Consider the following 21,558-nt stretch of genomic DNA (forward strand, 5'->3'; position numbering starts at 1 on the left):
ATTCTAGAAACAGTGATGGTTCAACAAAATGGGATTAAAGTGTAAGAAAAACCAAGAACTGATCATCTCATGAGGTAATGTAAAATTCTCTGACAATATTCAACACCACTTCATGATAAAATTCTCAGAGTTTTGCTGCTTACCAGGGCCTGAACATGGCTCCCTCTATTCCATTATCAGCAGCTTTCAATATTTCAAATATATCACTGCCTAATCTTGGCTTTCCTGGAACTTGCTTAGAGATCTACCTTGATCTCAAAGATCTGCATGACTCTGTCTCATGAATGGTGGGTTAAAAAGCATGTAACACCATGACATGAACTAAGCCTTTCTGCTTACATTTTAAATTCAGAACCCAGAATCCAAATCTATCTCTTGGCAATTTCTTACATAATTGTATCTTCATGTGTCTACATCAAAACAGTATCCAGGTAATAATAATTCCTAACATGATACAGTTCTCTTTCATACAACTGCAAACCCATATGTTTAGCTGAATGTAATCTTGTCCTAATGTAAACATTCCTTTAATGCCATTGAATATCCTTGATCACAAGATTAAACGTCATTCAACTTCCTGATGATGCCTTGTATTTTGAACCTTTCTTTTTTTATTTTTCCTTTCTTAGTTTCTATGCTTGTTAAAAACTTTCAGGCCAAATTCTATGCGGTGATTTTCATGACTTACTTTGTCAATACAATTAATATAAACATCTTTACCTTAACCTCAAAGAAACTCTTCAGACGAGGGCAGCAAACTTCTTTGCAAAATCATAAAAAAAAAAAAAAAATCTCCAGAGTGGAAACAATCCCAAGCACCCATGTCTATCATATCCTACTATGATACCCTCCTAATTCCCACTTAATTCATGATCATTTTCATTATGTTTCTCTCCAGCACACAGAATTTGGAGACTTATCCCTAGTGAAAACACTTTACCACATTGATTACATTAATAAGTTTTCTGTCCGGTGTGTGTTCTTTTATGATACTGGAGATAACTGTGTCTTGTAAAGGCTTTACCACATTGTTTACATTCATAAGATTTCTCTCCAGTATGTGTTCTTTTATGATATTGGAGAATACTGCGCTGTGCAAAGGCTTTACCACATTGATGGCACTCATAAGGTTTCTCTGCAGTATGTGTTCTTTTATGTCTTTGGAGAGCACTGTGCTGTGCAAAGGCTTTACCACATTGCTTACATTCATAAGGTTTCTCCCCAGTATGTGTTCTTTTATGAATTTGGAGATAAATGTGCTGTGCAAAGGCTTTACCACATTGATTGCACTCATAAGGTTTCTCTCCCGTGTGTGCTCTTTTATGTCTTTGGAGATAACTGTGATATGCAAAGGCTTTACCACATTGATTGCATACATAAAGTTTCTCTCCAGTATGTGTTCTTTTAGGATATTGAAAATTACTGCGCTGTGCAAAGGCTTTACCACATTGATCACATTCATAAGGTTTCTCTCCTGTATGTGTCATTTTATGTGTTTGGAGATGACTGGGTCTTGCAAAGGCTTTACTACATTGATTACATTCATGAGGTTTCTCTCCAGTATGTGTTGTTTTATGACATTGGAGATGACTTGATCTTGTAAAGGCTTTACCACATATATTACACTCATAGAGTTTCACTCCAGCATATCTTCTTACATGCCTGCAACGATAATTAGCACATGTGAAATCTTTACCACATTCATTACTCTGATCAATCATGTAATTAATATGAATTATGTTTACAATTTGTCTAATGGTAAAGAAGCATCAGACCTTAAGATTTTAGCACTTTATATATACATGTTGTTCTCCCTCATCATGAGTTGTTCAAGACACCTATGATGGTTATTACACGGCTCATATTTATAACACCCTCTTTTTATATGATATATTTTAGCTATCTGAATAAAGTTAGAAAAACTCTGATATGTATAACACTGATTATATTCATATTTTTCCTCTAGTGTGAATTACAACACATGTGACTGGGAACCAGGACACACAGAAGAATTTCCAAATTCCTAGTTCCCATAAAGATTTTTTTACACTATGAGTTTTGGGATATTCCCTGTAAAGCTAAAAACCCAACTAATTACAAATGTCTTTCATATTCCTAATTTCTTCCAAAGGCAGAATACTACATATCTTCTTGTTTTAGAACAAAAATTTTATGTTTCTTCTTTCCATATCACTATGCTCACATGATTATTATCCATTGTGACACATGATATACCTAATAAAAGAATGATAAATGAAAGGTTTACGCATTGCATTCACACTGTTTGAATTTTTGTTTCTCATAACATGTGCAATATGGACTAATGTTTTTCCACAACAATATTCTTGATTCTCATAAAATGCCCTCTCACCAAACTGAACCATATTACTACAAGAATATTAGTATCACCAAATTTTCTATGGACTATTTGCTTATAGAATGCTTTGGATATAAATTTATCACTATTCAATGTGCAATTTCTAAATACTACGAGACTATACAGATTGGCAGATCCACAGCACAGGTTTAACGGAGATACTTATCAAATGGATACACAAATCACATATCGGATCTTGAGGTCCATGGTTTTGAAAGAATATTATAATCATATCTACACTTAAAGACTGTTACTTTACACTCTAGCTTTTTGCAGGAGATTCCATAAGATATTAAAATTTCCTCAGAGACAATTTTGTATCAGCTTGCACAGGAAAATTACCTTTCATGACTTTTATTATTTTGACAATGTTCTTCAAGATGATGCTCTTTGCAATTATAGCCTAAAACACAGTAATAGTAAATGAATGATATAGTATTGGAAAATAGGCAAAATTAAAGGTACTGTGAATTTTAACTGCACCGTGATAGTTACAGTGAAAATTCAGAGAAACTGAATTATTCAGCTCAATTTTCATACAATTAAAATAATAGAAGTTCATCAATAACCAAGAAACATTTGTTTCCTTCAGAAAAAAAAAATAACAGTTTTACGTATAGCTTTGAGGTTCAGGTAGGTTTCAAACATCACATTTTTGTAGACTCTTCTGGGAAGGATCCAGCAAATTCCACTCCTCCTCAGTGAATTTCACATGCACATCATCAAAAGTCACTGCATCCTAAATATCCCATACAAATGTACAACACAAAGCATGATACTAACATCATCGGAAAACAAATATATGCTTTCTCAAATATATATTCACATAATTCTCGTGCTTGCTCTGCTTATTTTCTGACTCATAATTTATAATTACTGTGTCATTTTAGAAGGAGCTTTAATTATAAGATACACCTCTGTCACTTTTGAACACTTTGAATAGGACACAGCTTTTCCAGAGAAATGTGAATTGAGAGGGAGATGCAGAGGAAACAGATCCACAATACCGAGCACACATCTGAAAAATTGTATGAACAATTACTAACTACAAACATGATGGGCAAGCTGGGTGTATTTTCTCATGTCTTTAATCACAGAGGCACAGCCAGGTGTATGTCATTTACCTACACACTGGCATGGCCTTTGTAATGTGTTCTAGGAGACTAAAATGTATATTTTAAGACCCTCAATCCCTACAAAAAACAACCATGGGGAAAAAATGATACTGAACTCAAAGTTCTCTATGAAAGTTCCTACAAAGAATGATAAATTCACAGCACATCTGTACTCATCTGGCAGAAAGATGAGGTTTACTCTATAACATTTGGTCAAATTTCAATACTAAAGATATGGATAAAAATCACGGAGCTGGGCGGTGGTGGCGCACACCTGTAATCCCAGCACTCTGCGAGGCAGAGGCAAGTGGATTTCTGAGTTCAAGGCCAGCCTGGTCTACAACGTGGGTTCCAGGACAGCCAGGGCTACACAGAGAAACACTGTCTCGAAAAAACCAAATCTAAAAAACAAACAAGCAAATAAACAAACAAAACAAGAACAAAAACCAACAACAACAACAAAAAAAAGAAAAACCACACAAAAATATGCTTATATTAAAAATACAAGACATGTGTCTTTTGTGGTTTCTCTACTACTTTAAGGACAGACAAATTTTACACAGCGAAATTTGTTTTGGAAAAGAAAAGCAAAAAATAAAATAAATATAAAAATTCTAAACAACTAGACTTGTAAAATAGATTATCACTGATTAGTAAATGTATCTATTGTATTTTATATGATTTAAAGAAAGAGATTATAGTGAATATATGGGAGCATGAGAAGAAAGTTGAAGGGTCAGTTTCAACCACAATGCAGAACACACCAAGGACACAATGTTTCCCCTCTGAAAGAAAGGCGGGGTAAAATCTGGAGCAGAGACTGAGGGCATGGCCAATGAAAATTTGCCCCACTTGAGAGTGCCATCCTATGGACAGGCACCAATCCATGACATTATTAATGACACTCTGTTATGCTCCCACAATGAAGCCTTGATTAATTGTCTATTGAGAGGATCCACCAAGCAGCTGACTGAAAAAGCTGCAGAGATCCAGAATCAATCATTGCATGGAAGGTTTGTTGGAAAGATTGTTACCCCTGAGGAGGATAGGAACTCCACAGGAAGACCAAGAGACTCAAGTAACAAGCACCCTTGGGGACACTCAGAAACTAAGCCACCAACCAAATAGCATACACAGGACAGACTAAGTCACCTGGCACATATATAGCAGATGTGCAGCTCACAGGCTCAGAAGGTCGTCTAATAACAACTGTAGCAAGGGCTTTCCCTATAGCTGTGTGTGTGTGTGTGGGGGGGATATCATTTGAATCTGTTTCCTTAACTGGGCTGCCATGTCTGGCCTTAGTGAGAGAGAATGTACTTAACTCACAAGAGAATTGATGCACCAATTTTGGGGATACCTGCGGGCCCCACAACCTCTCAAAGAAAAAAACAGAGGAGACTGGGGGAGGGACTCTGCCATAGCAAGGGACATTTAATGGGGATAGTGATAAGGGTGACAATGAATATATAAATTATTGGAAAAGCAAAAAAAGGGAGAAAAAATAAAATTTTCATTCTATAAACACTATCCTGGAAGGTATCTGGAATGGCTCCTACCAAAAGATCTTCCACAATATTCACAAAGAAAGCCAGACAGGACGGACAAGCAGCCAAAGACATCATCCTATCTAGAAGCTTTTTGTTTCAATCAACTGCATCCTGACACTTGACACTATGGGCAAATATTCATCCTGTGATGAAAATGCATTCAGTCGTTCTTCAGGGATCCTAACAGTCTGCAGGAACTCCTACACTGTTCAAACATTTAAAGTCTCTTCTGACACACAAGGCAAAATCTTGAAGGTCACCTCTTGTAACAGTTTGGGTACATCCTCTCCTTGTATACATCTCTCCATGGAAGATTTACCAATGCCTTAGTTATCTCAACAAGCTGTGGTCGCAAAATGCAACTCAAGAATCATCCTCATAATTTCACTGCAATGAACTCTCATGGAGTCTTCCCTATGGCTCTGACTCTGCCAAAAGATGGCAGGAATCGTGCCAAATTGAAACCATACAGGAAGAATCCAGGAACTCGAATTTATCATCTATCAGTTTTCAGAAGCCACACCATATAAAAGATCCTCTTAAGTTTGGCTTCTAAGGTGATGGACACATTGCCTACTCCTTCCATGAATTTAAGATTTAGTAGGAGGACATGTTACACTTAGGATATGTTCTTAGGACATCTACCCACTGGAGCATGTGTTCCACTAAGTTCATATCTGTTTTACTTATAACAGCTGGACACTGAAAAAAAATCAATTAGGCCGCCAACCAAAATTTGGATACAGAATATGTGGTTCATATACAAAATGGAATACTATTCAGCTAGTAAAAAGAAGAACAATATGAATCTTATTATTATTCAGAGATTATGGCCTGAACTATGAAGTAAATAGCACCACTAGAAACCTCACAGGAAGTCACATCTGGCTGATGCTTCTGATCCAACCCCATAGAGGACCCACCACCCCAGGTCCCACTGCTCAGCTGCATGTTCCTCCCGACTGTGGGCAGATATTGTGTACTCACCATGTCTTGATTTCAGCGTTTCCCTGAGGTCCCCTCACAGCACACAAGAGCAGAGCTCAGAGCAGGACACAGAGAAGCATTCAAGCTGCACACCCACAGGGAACACCTCAGAAGGAGAAGGTGAGGGTGAGAGTGAAGAAGATCAATCAGCATAAATGTCTAGAAAACATTTCCAATAAAATCCTAAATGAAAATTTCCTAAACTAAAGAAGGTGCCTGTGTAAGAATAGCCAGAGTTATTATAAATATATAGCCAGAGTTAATGTAAAAGCATGCAAAATACCAAAGAGATTGGGGAAAAGTCCCTTTACTGCACAATAATTGAAACACTAAGCAACTAAAGTAAAGCAATAAAAAAATACTACTACAGAAATAATTAACAAAACTAAAAAAAAAAAAAAAAGCTAACCTGGGACCTAGTCCTGCCCAACCTACAGCCCTTGACCCCAGGCAGCTCCAACCTGATCATTAATGTTCCTTGGGAAAGTGCCAGCCCAGACCTCTGTAAACTCTGCCAGGTCTTTATCATGTCACAGCCCAGCCTGTGTCATTAAGGATCATGACTCAGTTTATTGGCCTGTGAATTCCCTTCCTGTCTCACCAGCTCACAAGCAGAAGCCAGGGCCCGGTGCACAGCCCAGAGATCCATGGCAGCCAGGCTCGGCTTCTGTTCCCACAGGAGGGTCGTGCTAGGAGGCCACTGTGCCCGCCTGGAGGAGCACAGAGAGAGTTTGCACTCTGCTCAGCTGCAAACTTTCCAGAGCAGAGTGGGAAGCCCGCGCCTTGCCAGTCCAATGTCCCAGCCCAGAGCACAGAGAGGGTTTGGACTCCGCCCCACTGTAAACTTTACAGAGCGGGAAGCCCGCGTCTTGCCAGGCCTCTCCAAACTTACAGACTGCTTCTGTGCAGACGACAGGAGGATAGCGCGGTGTGACTTGAGAGCTCACAGACACCCGCAGCATGGAACACTATCTTCATCCGGATGCGCAAACGAATGTGGTCCTGTTCCACAATTCCAGGCCCGGGGCAGGGCGCGGGTGACGTCAGGGGGCGCGGCCAGCGGTTGCTGGGTGACAGTCAGGGAATCCAACATGGCTCCTGCCCAGGGCTGAGATAGATGGGCGAGGGGCGGGGTTGGCGTGATGTCAGGGACAGGACCAGCAGTCTCTGAGTGACTGACAGTGAGGCCAATGTGACATTTTCAGTGAATTTGAAGAAATATATTATTATGTGTGTTAAAATTGAAGAATTTGATGTAAAATAATACACATGAAAGTGTAAACATAGATAATACATCAAAACTAACTGACAAACCATGTAAAAAAAATTCTAATCAAATTGATGGCTTTCAGGGAAAATACTTCTTATAAAATTGAAGAAATATACAGAAATTTTATTTCAAATTGAGATTTGGCATTGAAAATAAATACACATAAAAAGTTGACAAAGAAAACTAAATGTGTAGGCAAACTCACTTTTAGGAAAAAATTGAAAAATAAAGTGTTAAAATTGAAGAATCTGTTGGAAAATAATAATGGTAAAAGATAAATCATCTTTACTAAATCAAGCACTTACAAACATTTTCTTATTAAATTGATGATTTTCTTGGAAAATATTTCTGATAAAATCAAAGCAGTGCATAGAAAAGTAGTGTTAAATTGAAGATTTTTCATGGGAAATTATTCAGATAATATTGTGTACATAAAAACATCTCTAAATAATTGAAAAATTAAATAGAAATATTTTCTGATAAAAAAGTTTCTCTTAACTAATATTCAAGTAATATTGAAGAAATATATACAAATATGTGTTAAAATTGAAGAATTAGCTGGAAAATAATAATAGTAAAATGGTAAACATAGAATATATATATATATATACAATACAATATACTATATAATATATAAAAGATTACTCAGATCTGACACTCTGACCAAAGAGAACAAAACAGAGTAATCTTGTTTTCCTGATCGCTGTCTGCAGGCATCATCTCCAAGCAAGACCCTCCTGAGAACGTCCCTCCCATCCTGAATCTCCACATGCTGAAGGTGACCCTGGAACTGCCTTCTAACAAGTTCATGCGGCCAAAGCCTAGGAAGAAAGTGGACATGTCAAGTCTTCTGCTGCCAACATGATGGACTGGCTCTTCTCTCCATCCTGACCCAGGTCTCCACAGCTAACACATTTGGAAATAAAGCACAGCACTTTCCCATTGTTCTGACACTGACAAATCTCAGTGGCTGAGACCTCTGGCTTTTGAAAGGGAGGTGATCAACATTTGTGTCCCAGGAGAGTCTCCCGGGATGGGCCCCTCAGCTTCTGTTCAGTAGAGGAAGAGCATTAACAGGAAAAAAAAAGCCTGTACCCCATGACATAAACAATCCCTTGTGTGAACATTCTAGTGTATCCTGGAGAGCTCTAGGCATCCCCTGTGATGTCACCAGTGATGTCACAACACCCACTGCTCTCAGCGCTTTCAATTAGTCCCTAGAGATTTCACCCATATTTATGCCTGCAAGATGGAGGAGAAGTCTGCTTGGGAGTGATATTGGGGAGCTTAGAGAAATGAGAGAGAGTCCAAAGGAAGTTGGATTTCTATCTCACTGTAAACCAGCAAGGAAGATGTGGTCCTGGAAAAGGCACAGTGAGTCATGGAAAAGTGATGTGAAAATTCATGGAGTAGGCATCTCTGAGCCTGGCTTCCCAGTAGTTGGTAACAGGAAATGCTGACACAGTGAATTTAATGAACTTTCCTGGTTCTAATTCCTGAAATGTCAGGATTCTAGTACATTAGTTTGTCCACCCCAAAGATACAAACTGGTTAGTCAAACGCTATTATATATTGAATTTTTATATTTTCCACTTACTGACCATGGGGGTGTAACCTGGATTCAAGAGGAATCCATAAAGAGTCAGGGAGGAAATATTTCCCAATTTATATCAGTTCAACATTTTACCTCCAGTTTGCTTTCATAGGTACAGGAGCTATGAGATTATAGTAACTCAGAGCAAAATATTCTTATGAGACCTTACATTCTCAGTCCTCCTCTGACAACCTTAGCCCTGAGAAAGACATCTGAGCTTTCTGAATTAGCAGATTGGGTGTCAGACATATCTCTAATGCAGCCAAACTACTGTCAGAATCAGAAGCCAGATATTTTTTCCAGCTCTAGATTGCTTTAATCTTTCTGTTGGATGAATTGTTCAGTCTTTTGATAATGGTTTGCCATATGCAACTATTTAATCCACAGTTATGAGCCTAGAATCCACGATAGGGCATCTGATTATGAACACTGCATATGGGTGCTTGGGGACACTGCAATATTTTCTAGCTTCTGTAACTTCATATTTGGGGGCTCTGAAGCTGAGTTGCACCCTGTGCAGTTACTAACAATCATGGAGAGGCCATCACTGAGGTCATCATAAGCATGTGTTGGGAGGCAGCCAAAATGTCAGTCTGCTTAGATACTCAAATTTAAACAAAATGATGGGAGAGCTGAGATCCACAGAGCAGGCATTTCAAGCTGGTGCCAAAGTCTTTCCTGTCTCACTGGATTCCAGGTGTGCTCTCTTTCTCTTTGGTCCTCAGCCTGGTCTGTGCATTCTCTATGCCTTCCCACTTTGCAAGTTTACTTGTGCTCCTCTAGCTGCAGAGGCTGGGGTATGACACAAATATCCTCCCAAAAACAATTGTTATCAAGAAGTAGGAAAATAAACTGGAGAATCTGACCACTCACCTGATATCCAGTAAGAGAAATGAGCTCCAAGATTGCCTGCTATTTATCACTGATAAATGGACTGATAAATTGGACTACAGTTCCTTGTTTCAAATCCCCTGATATCATTTTGGGGTCTGCAAGGCCCTGCTCATATTATATTTTTTCCATTAAACCCTCTCTGTGGTTGCTATTCTTTGTTGTCAACTTGATTAAATCTCTAATTAACCAAAAATCCAGTACTTGAGGACACACCTTCACAGGATTTTTGTTTAGTATGTAGGAAGTAGTCAGTGTCTTTGAAGTTGGAAGACTGAACTTTAATGCAGAATTTTTTGAGCTTGAAAGACAAAGGCCTTTAATCTGGATATGGTGGAAGAAAGCCACAGAACTTTGTTATTGTTGTTGTTATCATGAAGTGGGGTTTCTCTGTAAGACCACTGGCTGTCTTGGAACCCAATATGTAGACCAGGCTACTCATAGATTTCCACCTGCATGATTCACTCTGATAGTGCTTGGATTAAAGGCATGTGTCACCACACCCAGAAGAAGACACTCAGCTTTAATCCAGAGATTGAATCTGGAACAGACACCTTTAATTTGGGCCACACCTTCATCCTGAAGCCTATATTAGAACACAGAGGAAGAAAGCTTTCACAGTGCCTGCTTGCTCTCTCCTAGATAGCAAGTCTTATTACTTCACTGGCTTAGATCTTGCTTGTCTGTGATTCCATCTTCTAATGAAGACCAGCAGAGACTTCCAGTCTCAGGAACTGAGATCTTCTGGATTCTTGGACTTTGCTTCCTAGACAGCTGTTGTGGAATACGGCAGACTGCATCCTGTAAGTCATTCTAATATCTCCCCTTTCAGGAAAGATAGAATGATTGAGAGATCATTCTATGTGATCTTTTGCTCTTTAAAGTAGGCTCCCCAAGTAGATTTGCTGGTCCATGAGCACTTTACCCTTTGCCTGTCTCATCAATCGCCTATAATGTTTAAGTCTAGGCAATTGCATCCACAGTGATAGGATCTTAATTTGGGAATCTTCGCTCCTTTTTGTAATTCTTTTTTGTCTTTTGAGACTAGGTCAGAGGACTAAATGGTGAATTTTTAAAGAAGTTTTCAGGCAGTTTTAGGAAACCTGGTTATCATGTGTCCTGGGCCATTAAGATAACCACCAAACAGGAAGCAACCTTGAGAACTTTGAGAAATCCCTCTGCTGTGCCAACATGAATGGCAACTCTTCTGAGAGTGTAGAGATTCAACACACCCCAGAGATACTTAGAAATGATAGCAAACAGAGAGGACCTGAAAAAAAATGAAATTGGGTCTGGATCAAATTTCCTGTATACTGGCACATGGGCGCCAGGGGTTTCATTCAGGGTTTCCTCCACACCTTCTGGAAGTGGGATTAAAAAAGATCTCACTACAGCCTCCCTGGCAAAGTCTGGTTCCATTTGAAGAGTAAAACACATACAAACAAAATCAACTATGTTATTTACAATCAAGGTCTGATTAAGCCTCAGTCTGCTGACAGCACAGCATCACATCTCCTTTACACTCACACTAGGATACCAACCATTTTGGTCAGTGTTTTGGTGCATGGGGTCCACATCTTGTGCTTGCCCAGAATCACACTGCAGCCTACCTGGTAGGGTCTGATCTCATTGACAAAATGATAGCACCTAGAAACAAAATCACCTGTGAGGTTTGAAATTATTACAGAATTTGAGCTTGGAGTTGTTGACAGCCTAGTGGAATTTAGCTAGGCTGCATTTCTCAAGTTGATGTAGTTACTGGCTCGTAGCTCACAGCCAAGAACCATTTAATCTTCTAGCCAGACTAATTTCCTGTGCAGGCTCCTTCTCTGGCGAGAAGAATAGAGACCACAGAGTGTATTTTTCTGTGTAACCAAGGCTGTTCTGAAAAATCGCTTTTACTTGATTACATCACGAATTATGCAAAATCCAAAACTTAAGGCCACAACTTCAAGGGATTTGTTATTTAATTTGTAGAAGGTAATCAGGTTCTCTGAAGTAGGAACACTCCAATTCAATGCAGATCTTTTTGAGCTTGAAAGACACAGGCCTTTAATGTCGATATGGAGCAAGAAAGCTACATAACTGTGTCATTCTGATTGTTAATGTTTCTATGAGCCAGGGTTTATCTTCAATACCACTGGATGTATAGGAACACACTTTGTAGACCAGGCTACTCACAGAGATCCACCTGCATGATTCACTCTGATAGTGCTTGGAATAAAGGCATAAGTCACCACACCCAGCAGTAGATATACACCTTTAATCCAGAGATTGAATCTGGAACACACACCTTTAATTTGGGCCACACTTTCATCTTGAGGCCTACATAAGAACATAGAGGAAGCAAGTTTTCACATTGCCTGTTTGCTCTCTCCTAGCTAGCAAGTCTAATTACTTAACTGGTATTAGAGCTTGCATGTCTGTGATTCTGTCTTTTACTGAAGACCAGTTGAGACATCGAGCTTCGGGGATTGTAATCTTCTGGATTCTTGGACTTTGCATCTTATGCAGCTCTTGTGGAATAAGACAGACTGCATCCTGGAGGTCAATCTGATATATCACCCTATCAGGAAAGAGAGTGAGTGACTGATAATTTTATGTGATCTTTTGCTGCAAAAACAGGCACCCCAAATAGACTTGCTAGGCCATGAGCACTTTCCGCATTGCCAGCCTAATCAGTTGCCTACAATGTTTAACTCTAGACAATGGTGTGATGTTGAAAGATATTTCCTATCCATTCACATTGAGGTGGTGAGGGGCTAGTGATTCGAAGGGAGTGAGGAGGAGGAGCAAGGGAGAGAAACACAGGGAGATACATGCAGGAGCCATGAGTGGGAGAGGGTAGAGATACAGGGTGCTAAGATGCAATCAGAGTTAAATATATCTAAAGGTTAGACTACTGGGAAAGAACTTTTACTATAACAGATGGCTTTGTTATTACTTTATTGACATCTTGAACTTTTAAAACATATATTTAAATCTAACTGGCACATTAATTAATTAAGTGTTGAGAGTCTGTTCTTCTGGGTAATTTGAGGCTCCTTGATTGGGGAACAGCAGATCTGGTGTCCCATGGGTAGGGTGACATGTGTGAAATGTGAGTCCCCTGCATATGGCAGAGAGAGAACTCAGCAGAGATGCTAAGAAAGCTAGTTGGAAGAGATTGCCTCAGAGGCAAAAGTGAGAGCACTCTGAAGGAGACCCTGTGGAGACATGGTAAGTGTCATAGGAGGCAAGAGTGGCCAAAAAGTCTGGGCCCAAAGTGGCCCAGACTGCTCTAGAGAGACCGAGGCAGTGACCAGATTCTTGATAGCCAGGCTTGACCCTACCAAAGAGTTAAATTGCTGCCTCTGCCAAGGACCTCACTGAGCCAACTGGCTGTTTCTCCTGCAGTTATTATGGATGAGGAATGTGTTGGCTCATTTTTAAATCAAATACCACTACAGCATCTAGAGTGATAGCATCTTATGTTGAGAACCTTCACTCCTTTTGTGTTTGCATGTTTTATTCTTTGAGCCTAGATTATCCTGTATAGCCCTGGCTGTCCTGAAAGTAGGTCTGACTACCAGGCTGGCCTTAAGATCTGAGATCCACCTGCCTCTGCTTCTATCCCCAATCTGCTTCATTCCTATAGGTGCTGAGATTAAAGTTTTACACCACCAGACTGGGCAGAATCTTCTTTCCTTAGGAAATGCAAATAGATGCTAGTATTGTGGGTTTAACATCCAATTTACCACCGTGCAATGCTTAGGAGGGTGTTATTAACTAACTGGAGACTTCAGAACCCTGAAGAAGAAAAGAAGAAGAAGAAGAAGAAGAAGAAGAAGAAGAAGAAGAAGAAGAAGAAGAAGAAGAAGAAGAAGAAGAAGAAGAAGAAGAAGAAGTTTTCAAGCATTCTTAAGATACCTCGATTTCATGTGTGCTGGGTCATAAAATAAGCAGAACCCAGGGCTGAAACACCTGTGCAGAGTTAATGTCGATGAAAAATGTACTGAAAGTGTAGATATTCAACACACCGTAGAGATACTTAGAAACAATGGTGAGCAGAGAGGACCTGAAAACAAAATGAAATTGGGTCTGGATCACATTTCTCATATACTGGCACATAGGCACCAGGGGTTCTGTCCAGTGTTTCCTCCACTCTTTCTGGACTCTAGATTTTTGCAAAGAATTAGGATTCTACAGCCTGGCAAAGTCTGGTTCCTTATGAAAAGTAAAGCACTTAGAAACAAAATTAACTATGTTGTCTGCAATCAAGGTATGATTTAGGCTCAGCCTGCTGACAGCACAGCATCATATCTCCTGCACATACACACACTCTAATGCCAAGCATTTTATTCGGTGTCTAGGCACATGGGATCTAGACCTTGGGTTCGCACAAAATCCCACTGTGGCCTGCCTGGCAGTGTCTGATCCTGTCAGTAAAACGAAAGCACTTAGAAACAAAATCATGTATAAAGTTTGAAATCGCTAACAGATTTCAAATCAGAGGTTATTGACAACATAGTGGAAATTGCATAGGCAGCAAGTTTCAAATACTCATGGATAAAGACGACCAGGGGAACTGTGACAGTGCACAGTGCTAGCTCCTGCATGCCCTCTACTGGAAGCAGTCACAGGCTTGGAGCTTGGAGCCAAGAAACATTCATGCTTCTGGCCAGACTTATTCATTGGCTAGGCTCTTTTTCTAACTACCACCAGTGTGGCCATGAGATGCCAAATCATTTAAGTTCAGATCCAATTTAGAGAACCTGACCTGTGCTTTACACAGGTAAAGTAAGAGGCTTGTACCTAACATTAGCTTCCACATTGCCCACCCCCAACAAAACCCTGTCCCCAGGCTAATCCCCAACAAGACCACCATTTCCAGGTTACACTTTCGACAAGACCTGCAACTTCAGGTCATTCCCACAACAAACCCATACCCCCAGGTTACAAGCCAAGCCCTTGCCTAACCTCCACCAATGCAGAGGAAAACATAAATTAAGTTTATGATGTGACTCCCAGTACCAGGCAACTTGTTAAAGGACACAGAAGCTTTTCAATTAGATGCTTACACCTGGACTCCCTGCTTACAGCTTTCTATAAAACTTTGCCCTAAGAAACATACATGGTTTCCCTTCCAACACACACACACACACACACACACACACACACACACACACACACACAAACTGTCCTGAGGGAAGGTGGTGCAAGGCAGGGATAACTGCAAGCTAGCTGGAATAAATACCCTGCTGTGAGTTGCATCAATTGGCTCCTGTCTGTGTTTTGGAGATTACTAACATCTCCCTGACACTACAGTCAAAGGAGTGGGCAGATTAATTATGGACTTAACTAGGATCACAAAGCTGGCCCCAAACCCTGCATGAGTGAGTGAGAATCCATCAGTTAGCATCTTCTGGCATGTTACACACTGGACAAGTGTGTGTCAGGACCATAGCCATGGAGTGACTGCAGAAATAAAACCAAGCTCGAGAAAGTCAGCTCAGAGAGCAGAGCTTTGGTGTCCTGTACAGTGCTGTCCTGGAAAAGCCTCTTCACAAAGATGGAAATGTAGTTTCAGTTGAGATTCTCTCAGAGAGCAGTTTGCTAGACCTCCAGACGTGGGCTGCAATGGGGTAAGACTCTGTACAAGTACAGGGCCTAAAGAGAACCTTGGTCAATGACAGCTTCACCATGTATTCAACAATGGAATGAAAGTGGACGAATTTTCAGCATTTGGAAACAACAGGGTGCAAAGATTGTTGGAACTCAACAGAAGCCCCAGGGATTGAACTCAGGTGCACAACCCCTCAGCACACAGCTTGATGAAAGATCCAAGAGCATGCAAGAGCATGAGGTTTATTTTTCCATGTACTTGGGGTCACTCACCCTCGCAGGGAGAGTTCCCCCTGAACACCAAAAGCTGACATCCACGTACCCATTGTAGTTCAGGGAAGCCTGGAGCCCAGCTATCCCAGGAGATCCCTGCCTGCCTTCTGTGCAGACAGAGACTACAGGATGTAAAAGTTTTGTTTATTTATTTCAAAGGCAGGACCTAAAATGTGAGACAGATAGAGAGGCTGGGTAGTGGGGTGTGGAGAGGAGAGTCTGTGTCCTGAAGCTTCATCTCTACACTTAGCTGTTTCCCCTGACCATCTCTCTGCTGGGAATACAGGGTTAGCAACTGCTCATGATGCCAGCAAAAGAAAGTAGTCTTAACAGGACTTCCAAGCAGATCATGTTAACATGTTCCTTTAATCTCAGAACCAGGGAAGCAGAGGCAGGAAGATCTTTGATTGGTGGTCACTTTGGTCTACAAAGCAATTTTCAGAACAGCCATGGTTACACAGAGAAATACACTCTGTGATCTCTATTCTGTGTTGTCAACTTGATTACATCTTGAATTATGAAAAATCCAAAACATAAGGACACACCTTCAATGGATTTGTTGTTTAATTTGTAGAAGGTAATCAGGATCTTTGAAGTAGGAACACTATCATTAAATGCATGTCTCTGTGACCTTGAAAGACACAGGCCTTTAATCTGGATATGGAGCAAGAAAGCCACATAACTGTGTCATTGTGATTTTTTTTTGATTCTATAAGCCAGGGTTTGTCTGCAATACCACTGGCTCTATAGGAATGCACGTTGTAGACCAGGCTACGCACAGAGATCCAGCTTCCTGATTCACTCCCTTAGTGCTTGGATTAAAGGCACGTGTCACCACCCCTGGCAGAAGACACTCACCTTTAATCCAAAGATTGAATCTGGAACACACACCTTTAAATTGGGCCACACCTTCATCTTGAGTCCTATATAAGAATGGAGGAAGCAAGTTTTCACATTGCCTGCTTGCTCTCTCCTAGCTAGCAAGTCATATTGCTTAGCTGGCATTAGACCTTGCTTGTCTGTGATTCCATCTTCTACTGAGGACCAGCTGAGACATCCAGCTTCGGGGACTGAGATCTTCTGGATTCTTAGACTTTGCATCCTGTCCAGTTCTCGTGGAATACGACAGACTGCATCCTGGAGGTCAATCTAATATATCCCCTTATCAGGAAAGAGAGAGTGAGAGGGAGATCATTTTATGTGATCTTTTGCTCTCAAAAAAAGGCACCCCAAATAGACTCCCTGGCCCATGAGCACTTTCCCCATTGCCTGTCTAGCCATTTGCCTATAATGTTTAACTCTAGACAATTGCGTGATGTTGAAAGATTTTTCATATCCCTTCACATTGATGTGGTGAGGGGCTAGTGATTAGAAGGGAGAAGGAGGAACTAGGGAGAGAGACACAGGAAGGTGCATGCAGGAGCCATGAGTGGGAGAAGGTAGAGATACAGGGAGTCAAGGTGAAATCAGAGGTAAATATATCTAAAGGTTAGACTATTGGGATAGAACTTTTACTATCATAGATGGCTTTGTTATTACCTTATTGGCATCTTGAAATTTTTAAAAATATATTTAAATCTAACTGGCAAATCAATTAATTAAGTGTTGAGAGTCTATTCTTCTGGGTAATTTGAGGTACCTTGATTGGTGAACAGCAGATCTGGTGTCCCATGGGTAGTGTGACATGTGTGAAACATAGATCCCATGCATATGGCAGAGAGAGAACTCAGCTGAGATGTTGAGAAAGCTAGTTGGAAGAGATTGCCTCAGAGGCAAAAGTGAGATCACTTCTAAAGGTGGAGCAGCTGTGGAGACCTGGTAAGTGTCAGGTGAGGCAAGAAGTGGCCCGGACTGCTCTAGAATATCTGAGGCAGTGACCAGATTCTTGATAGCCTGGCTTGACCCTAACAAAGGGTTAGATTGCTACCCCTTCCAAGGCCTTCACTGAGTGGGCTGGTTGTCTCTCCTGTAGTTATGGTGGGTGAAGAATGTATTGGCTCATTTTTTTATTAAATATCATTACAACATCCAGAGAGATATCATCTTATATTGATCAGCTTCACTCCTTTGCTTTTTTTTGTTTTTTGTTTTGTTTTATTCTTTGAGAATAAGCATTCCTGTATAGCCCTGGCTGTCATGAAAATAGTTCTGACTACCAGGCTGGCCTTGAGATCAGAGATTCACATGCCTCTGATTCTGTTGTTCCAGATGTGCTTCTTTCCCTTAGGTTCTGGGATGACAGGATTTTGCCCTCAGACTGAGCAGAATCTTGCCTACTTAGGGAATGCAAACAGAACCTAGAATTGTGGGTTTAATCCCCAGTTTCAGACCATGTAACGGTTGGGGGAAGCCATGGAGTATAGAGTAAAATCCACTAACTAGAGTCTTCTCTGAATCAGAAGGTCAAGGACTTGGCCACAGAGTTCCATAGATAAAGCCAAGGAGATGATGGAGTCCTCTCCCAGTTTTGACAGAGATACATTAGATTTTGAAGAACATGCACTGATAAGTGCACCTGTCTTGCCAGCCCTGAGTAAAAGGTGTTCCATGTCTGAGCCACGTTGTTTCTGTGGAGCGTCAAGCCACTGCTCTGAGGATGGCTGGTTTTCAGGTTGGGATCTGTACTCCTTTTGTGTATTTGAGAGCTTGGACTACCTGAGATATTACCAAAGATTGTATTGTGCCATGAAGAAGAGCACAGAGGTCTCCCATATTGAGAGTCAGAGGGAGCCACGTGTGGCTTCAGGAGATGTGGACAACAACAACAAGAACAAAGATATAGAGGAGGTAGACCAACCCTCACCAAGCTTGCTGAGGGAGAAAGGGCTGGAACTTGAGACCTATGATGGTGGACACTGCCCTGACCAGCATCCTGCTTCTGACAGTCCCAGGAACCTAGGATGCTGGCCATGGCTTCAAAAGGCTTTTGGCCAAAAGAAGAAAAAGAAGTAAATAAGCCACCCAGAACTCTGTTTGGAATCCAGGAGCTCTGATGCCTGCTAAGACCTTGAAATTAGTGGATCTTCTGTCAGCTCTTCTATTAAAGCAAATGCACACACAAGGCAGTTATGTCTTTGCAGCCATCTGGTGTGTGTTTGCTTGTCTCTTTAAATCTTTCTTAATAAATTGATAAAAAGCTGGAAATTTTTGTTCTTATTAAATGGCCCTAGGAAAAATATGTGGGCTAGGGTGGACCCAGATGAGGATATTCTATTCTTTCCTACCTTCGGTTACAGGAGTAACTGGTGGTTTCTTTTAAACAAGTCTTAGGAGACTTTGGCATCCTGGTTTTTATGTGCGCAGGGACACAAAACAACCAGGACACAGGGATTATCCTGGAGCACTTTGGGAAACTACTCTGCTTAATCAACATGGTTGAGGAGTGATCTACCCAGATGCTTCCTTTACAAATTAATCTGGGCACCATCTGCAACTTCTGTTTTACCCCTTCTTCCTTCTATGTAGACCAGGCTAGCCCTGAACTCTGATTTACTTTGCTTTTTCTCTCTAGTATGGGGATTAGAGGCCTGTGCCACGACTTCTGCACAGAAGATTCTTTCTATTTTCAGCATTTTCCTTTGGAAATTTCTGCTTCACAAGGGAACTCACCTGCAGAAACCAGACAGGCTAAGTTGGAAGCTCAGGGCAGTGCTGGCCCTGACACAAAAAACCCAGCTCCCTGGCCTCGAGAGTGTGTCTTTTAAGTGCTTCCAGTCTTGGAAGAGCTTCACCTCTTACAAGCCTTACTTCTATTGTTGGTCTCCCTAGCAGTTGAATCCCTCAGTAGGCTAAGCTATGTGCCAGGCTAAAGAATGATTTCTTACAGTTGACTCTCTGAACTTCCTTTCTCAGGAAGTGTAAGTAGGAAACAATAGACATTGCACAGAAATACTGACCAGCATGTTTTCCTTTGAATATTCAATATTATCTATAAATCACATCACCTAGAACTTTCAACAGAGGTGGGAAGACTCAGGTAATACATCTTGGATTCATTGAGAGAATGAGTCATCCCTGGGCACCAGGCTGTTCTGTCAGTATTTAGGAGCACAACCTGGGTTCAAATCAAGTCCCATTGCAGCTTGCTGGGCGTAATCTGATTTGGTTGTCTAAATGATAGCACCAAGAAATCACGGACACATTTGGAAATGATTTCAGCTCGCACAAGCCAACACCCATGGAAAACTTGGCTGTGTGGGAAATTCACAGATAGCAGAGCCCTGAGAATGCAAACTTGGTCACTGATCATTGGCATTCCTCTCTGGGGGAAGAGCAGCCCATGGCGACCCCTGCTGGGAAGAAGTGGCAGTGCCTGGAGATCAGAGGCAGAGCTGTGGAACTAGGAAGCTTTGGAGCTTCTGGCTCCTTCCTTGGTCCCAGGTCTAGCTGTGGTCTCTACAAGTATGGACATGCAGACAGGGGAACTAACTCTGGACCTGCCTTGCCAGGATGGCAAGACTCACATAAAACTCGGGGTGAGTGAGTCAGTTAACCATGGTTGTCCTGTGCTTTCCCTGTCAAGTGTACTCTTGGGCCATGGCCCCAAGGCAACAGGGAAACTACAGCTACATGAAAAGACCAGCTGAGACAGAATACCAGTTGAACACTTGTCTGTGATGTCTGGAAAATCATAGAAGATCAGAAAGGAAAGCAGCTGCAAGGAGATTTGTGTTTGCACTGAGTTTGTTGCATTCCATGAGGGGGAAGGAATGTGTCACAAGTCTTGGCACACTTGTAGAGCTGAATGGGTTATTTACCTAAGGTAGACAAAATGAAGTCTGCTTTCTGAAAAGTCAGGAGGCTTAGTGGGGCAGAAAACAAACCGAATCCATGGCACCTGCAATGCATCTCCTTCCTTGAATCCGGGCACCAGGCATTTTGGTCAGCCTTTAGCAGCACACCTTCTAGACCCTAATCTCCTGCAGAATTCTACCTCTGTTCACCTGGCAGAGTCCAATCCTGTCAGCACAGCGAATGTTCAGAGGAACAAAATTGCACATGGGTTTCAAATCAACTTCGGAAAACAACTCAGGCCTCCTGACACCCTGAAGAACGTGGCTTGCAGGACAAGTCATAGCTACTAGAGAAGGAAGCCTAGTGTGTGACCACTGAGGTCCAGACCACCTGGAGTGCCAGTACCACAGCGCCCTCTGTGGTAAAGAAGTATAAGGGCTGCAGCTCTGTAGAAATGAGGATCTGAAAAAGAAGAATTTAGCCTTCTTGCCAGGCCTCATTCCTTGGCTCTGGTTCTTGCATTTCCCTCAACAACCACAACCATCCTGCATGATAGTGGTTTCTTGTAGGGTCCAAGCTAATTCAAATAATATAAAATAATAAATTAACAACCCTACTATGAGTTACATCAGATCGGCTCCTATCTGTTAGTTTGTAGATCACTAATATTTCAATAGCACTACACTTCCCTTCTCACCTTGTTGGAACTCACTTTGAAGAATAGGCTGCTAACAGAGTTCCACCTGCTTGATTCACTCCCATAGTGTTTGGATTAAAGGTCTGAGTTGCCACACCTAGCAGAAGGCACTCACCTTTAATGCAGAGATTGAATCTGGAACACACTCCTTTATTTTGAGCCACACCTTAGTTTTGAGGCCTACATAAGAACAACGAGGAACAAAGTTTTTACATTGCCTGCTTGCTCTCTCCTAGATAGCAAGGCTTAGGACTTTCCGGGCATTATTGCTTACTTGTCTGTGATTCCATCTTCTACTGAAGACCTGCTGAGACATCCAGCCTCAGGGACTGAGACCTTCTGGATTCTTGGACTTTGCTTCCTATCCAGCTGTTGTGGAATAAGGCAGACTGCATCATGTAAGTCATTCTAATATATCTCCTTTCAGGAAAGAGAGGGTGAGTGAGAGATCATTCTATGTGATATT

The 21,558-nt window shown here is 41.2% G+C and overlaps 1 protein-coding gene and 1 pseudogene across 1 annotated transcript; one reads left to right on the plus strand and one right to left on the minus strand.

Moving 5' to 3' along the window:
* Positions 1–941: 941 nt before the first annotated feature.
* Positions 942–21,558, minus strand: part of LOC127673252 (zinc finger protein 431-like) — a 39,731-nt pseudogene continuing 19,114 nt past the window's right edge.
* On the plus strand, positions 17,397–18,613 carry LOC127673169 (uncharacterized). Its single transcript, XM_052168780.1, has 2 exons — positions 17,397–17,479; positions 18,064–18,613. The coding sequence occupies exons 1-2, from the start codon at positions 17,397–17,399 to the stop codon at positions 18,611–18,613; spliced, it is 633 nt and encodes a 210-aa protein (XP_052024740.1).

The sequence above is a fragment of the Apodemus sylvaticus genome, chromosome 22 (genome assembly GCF_947179515.1).
Source record: "Apodemus sylvaticus chromosome 22, mApoSyl1.1, whole genome shotgun sequence".
In the NCBI taxonomy this organism is placed as follows: domain Eukaryota; kingdom Metazoa; phylum Chordata; class Mammalia; order Rodentia; family Muridae; genus Apodemus; species Apodemus sylvaticus.

Coding starts and splice junctions, on each gene's coding strand:
- LOC127673169 (XM_052168780.1), top strand. CDS start 17,397: ATGTTGAGAAAGCTAGTTGGAAGAGATTGCCTCAGAGGCAAAAGTGAG. Junction 17,480..18,063: donor GGAGCAGCTGTGGAGACCTG/GTAAGTGTCAGG, acceptor CTGAATCAGAAG/GTCAAGGACTTGGCCACAGA.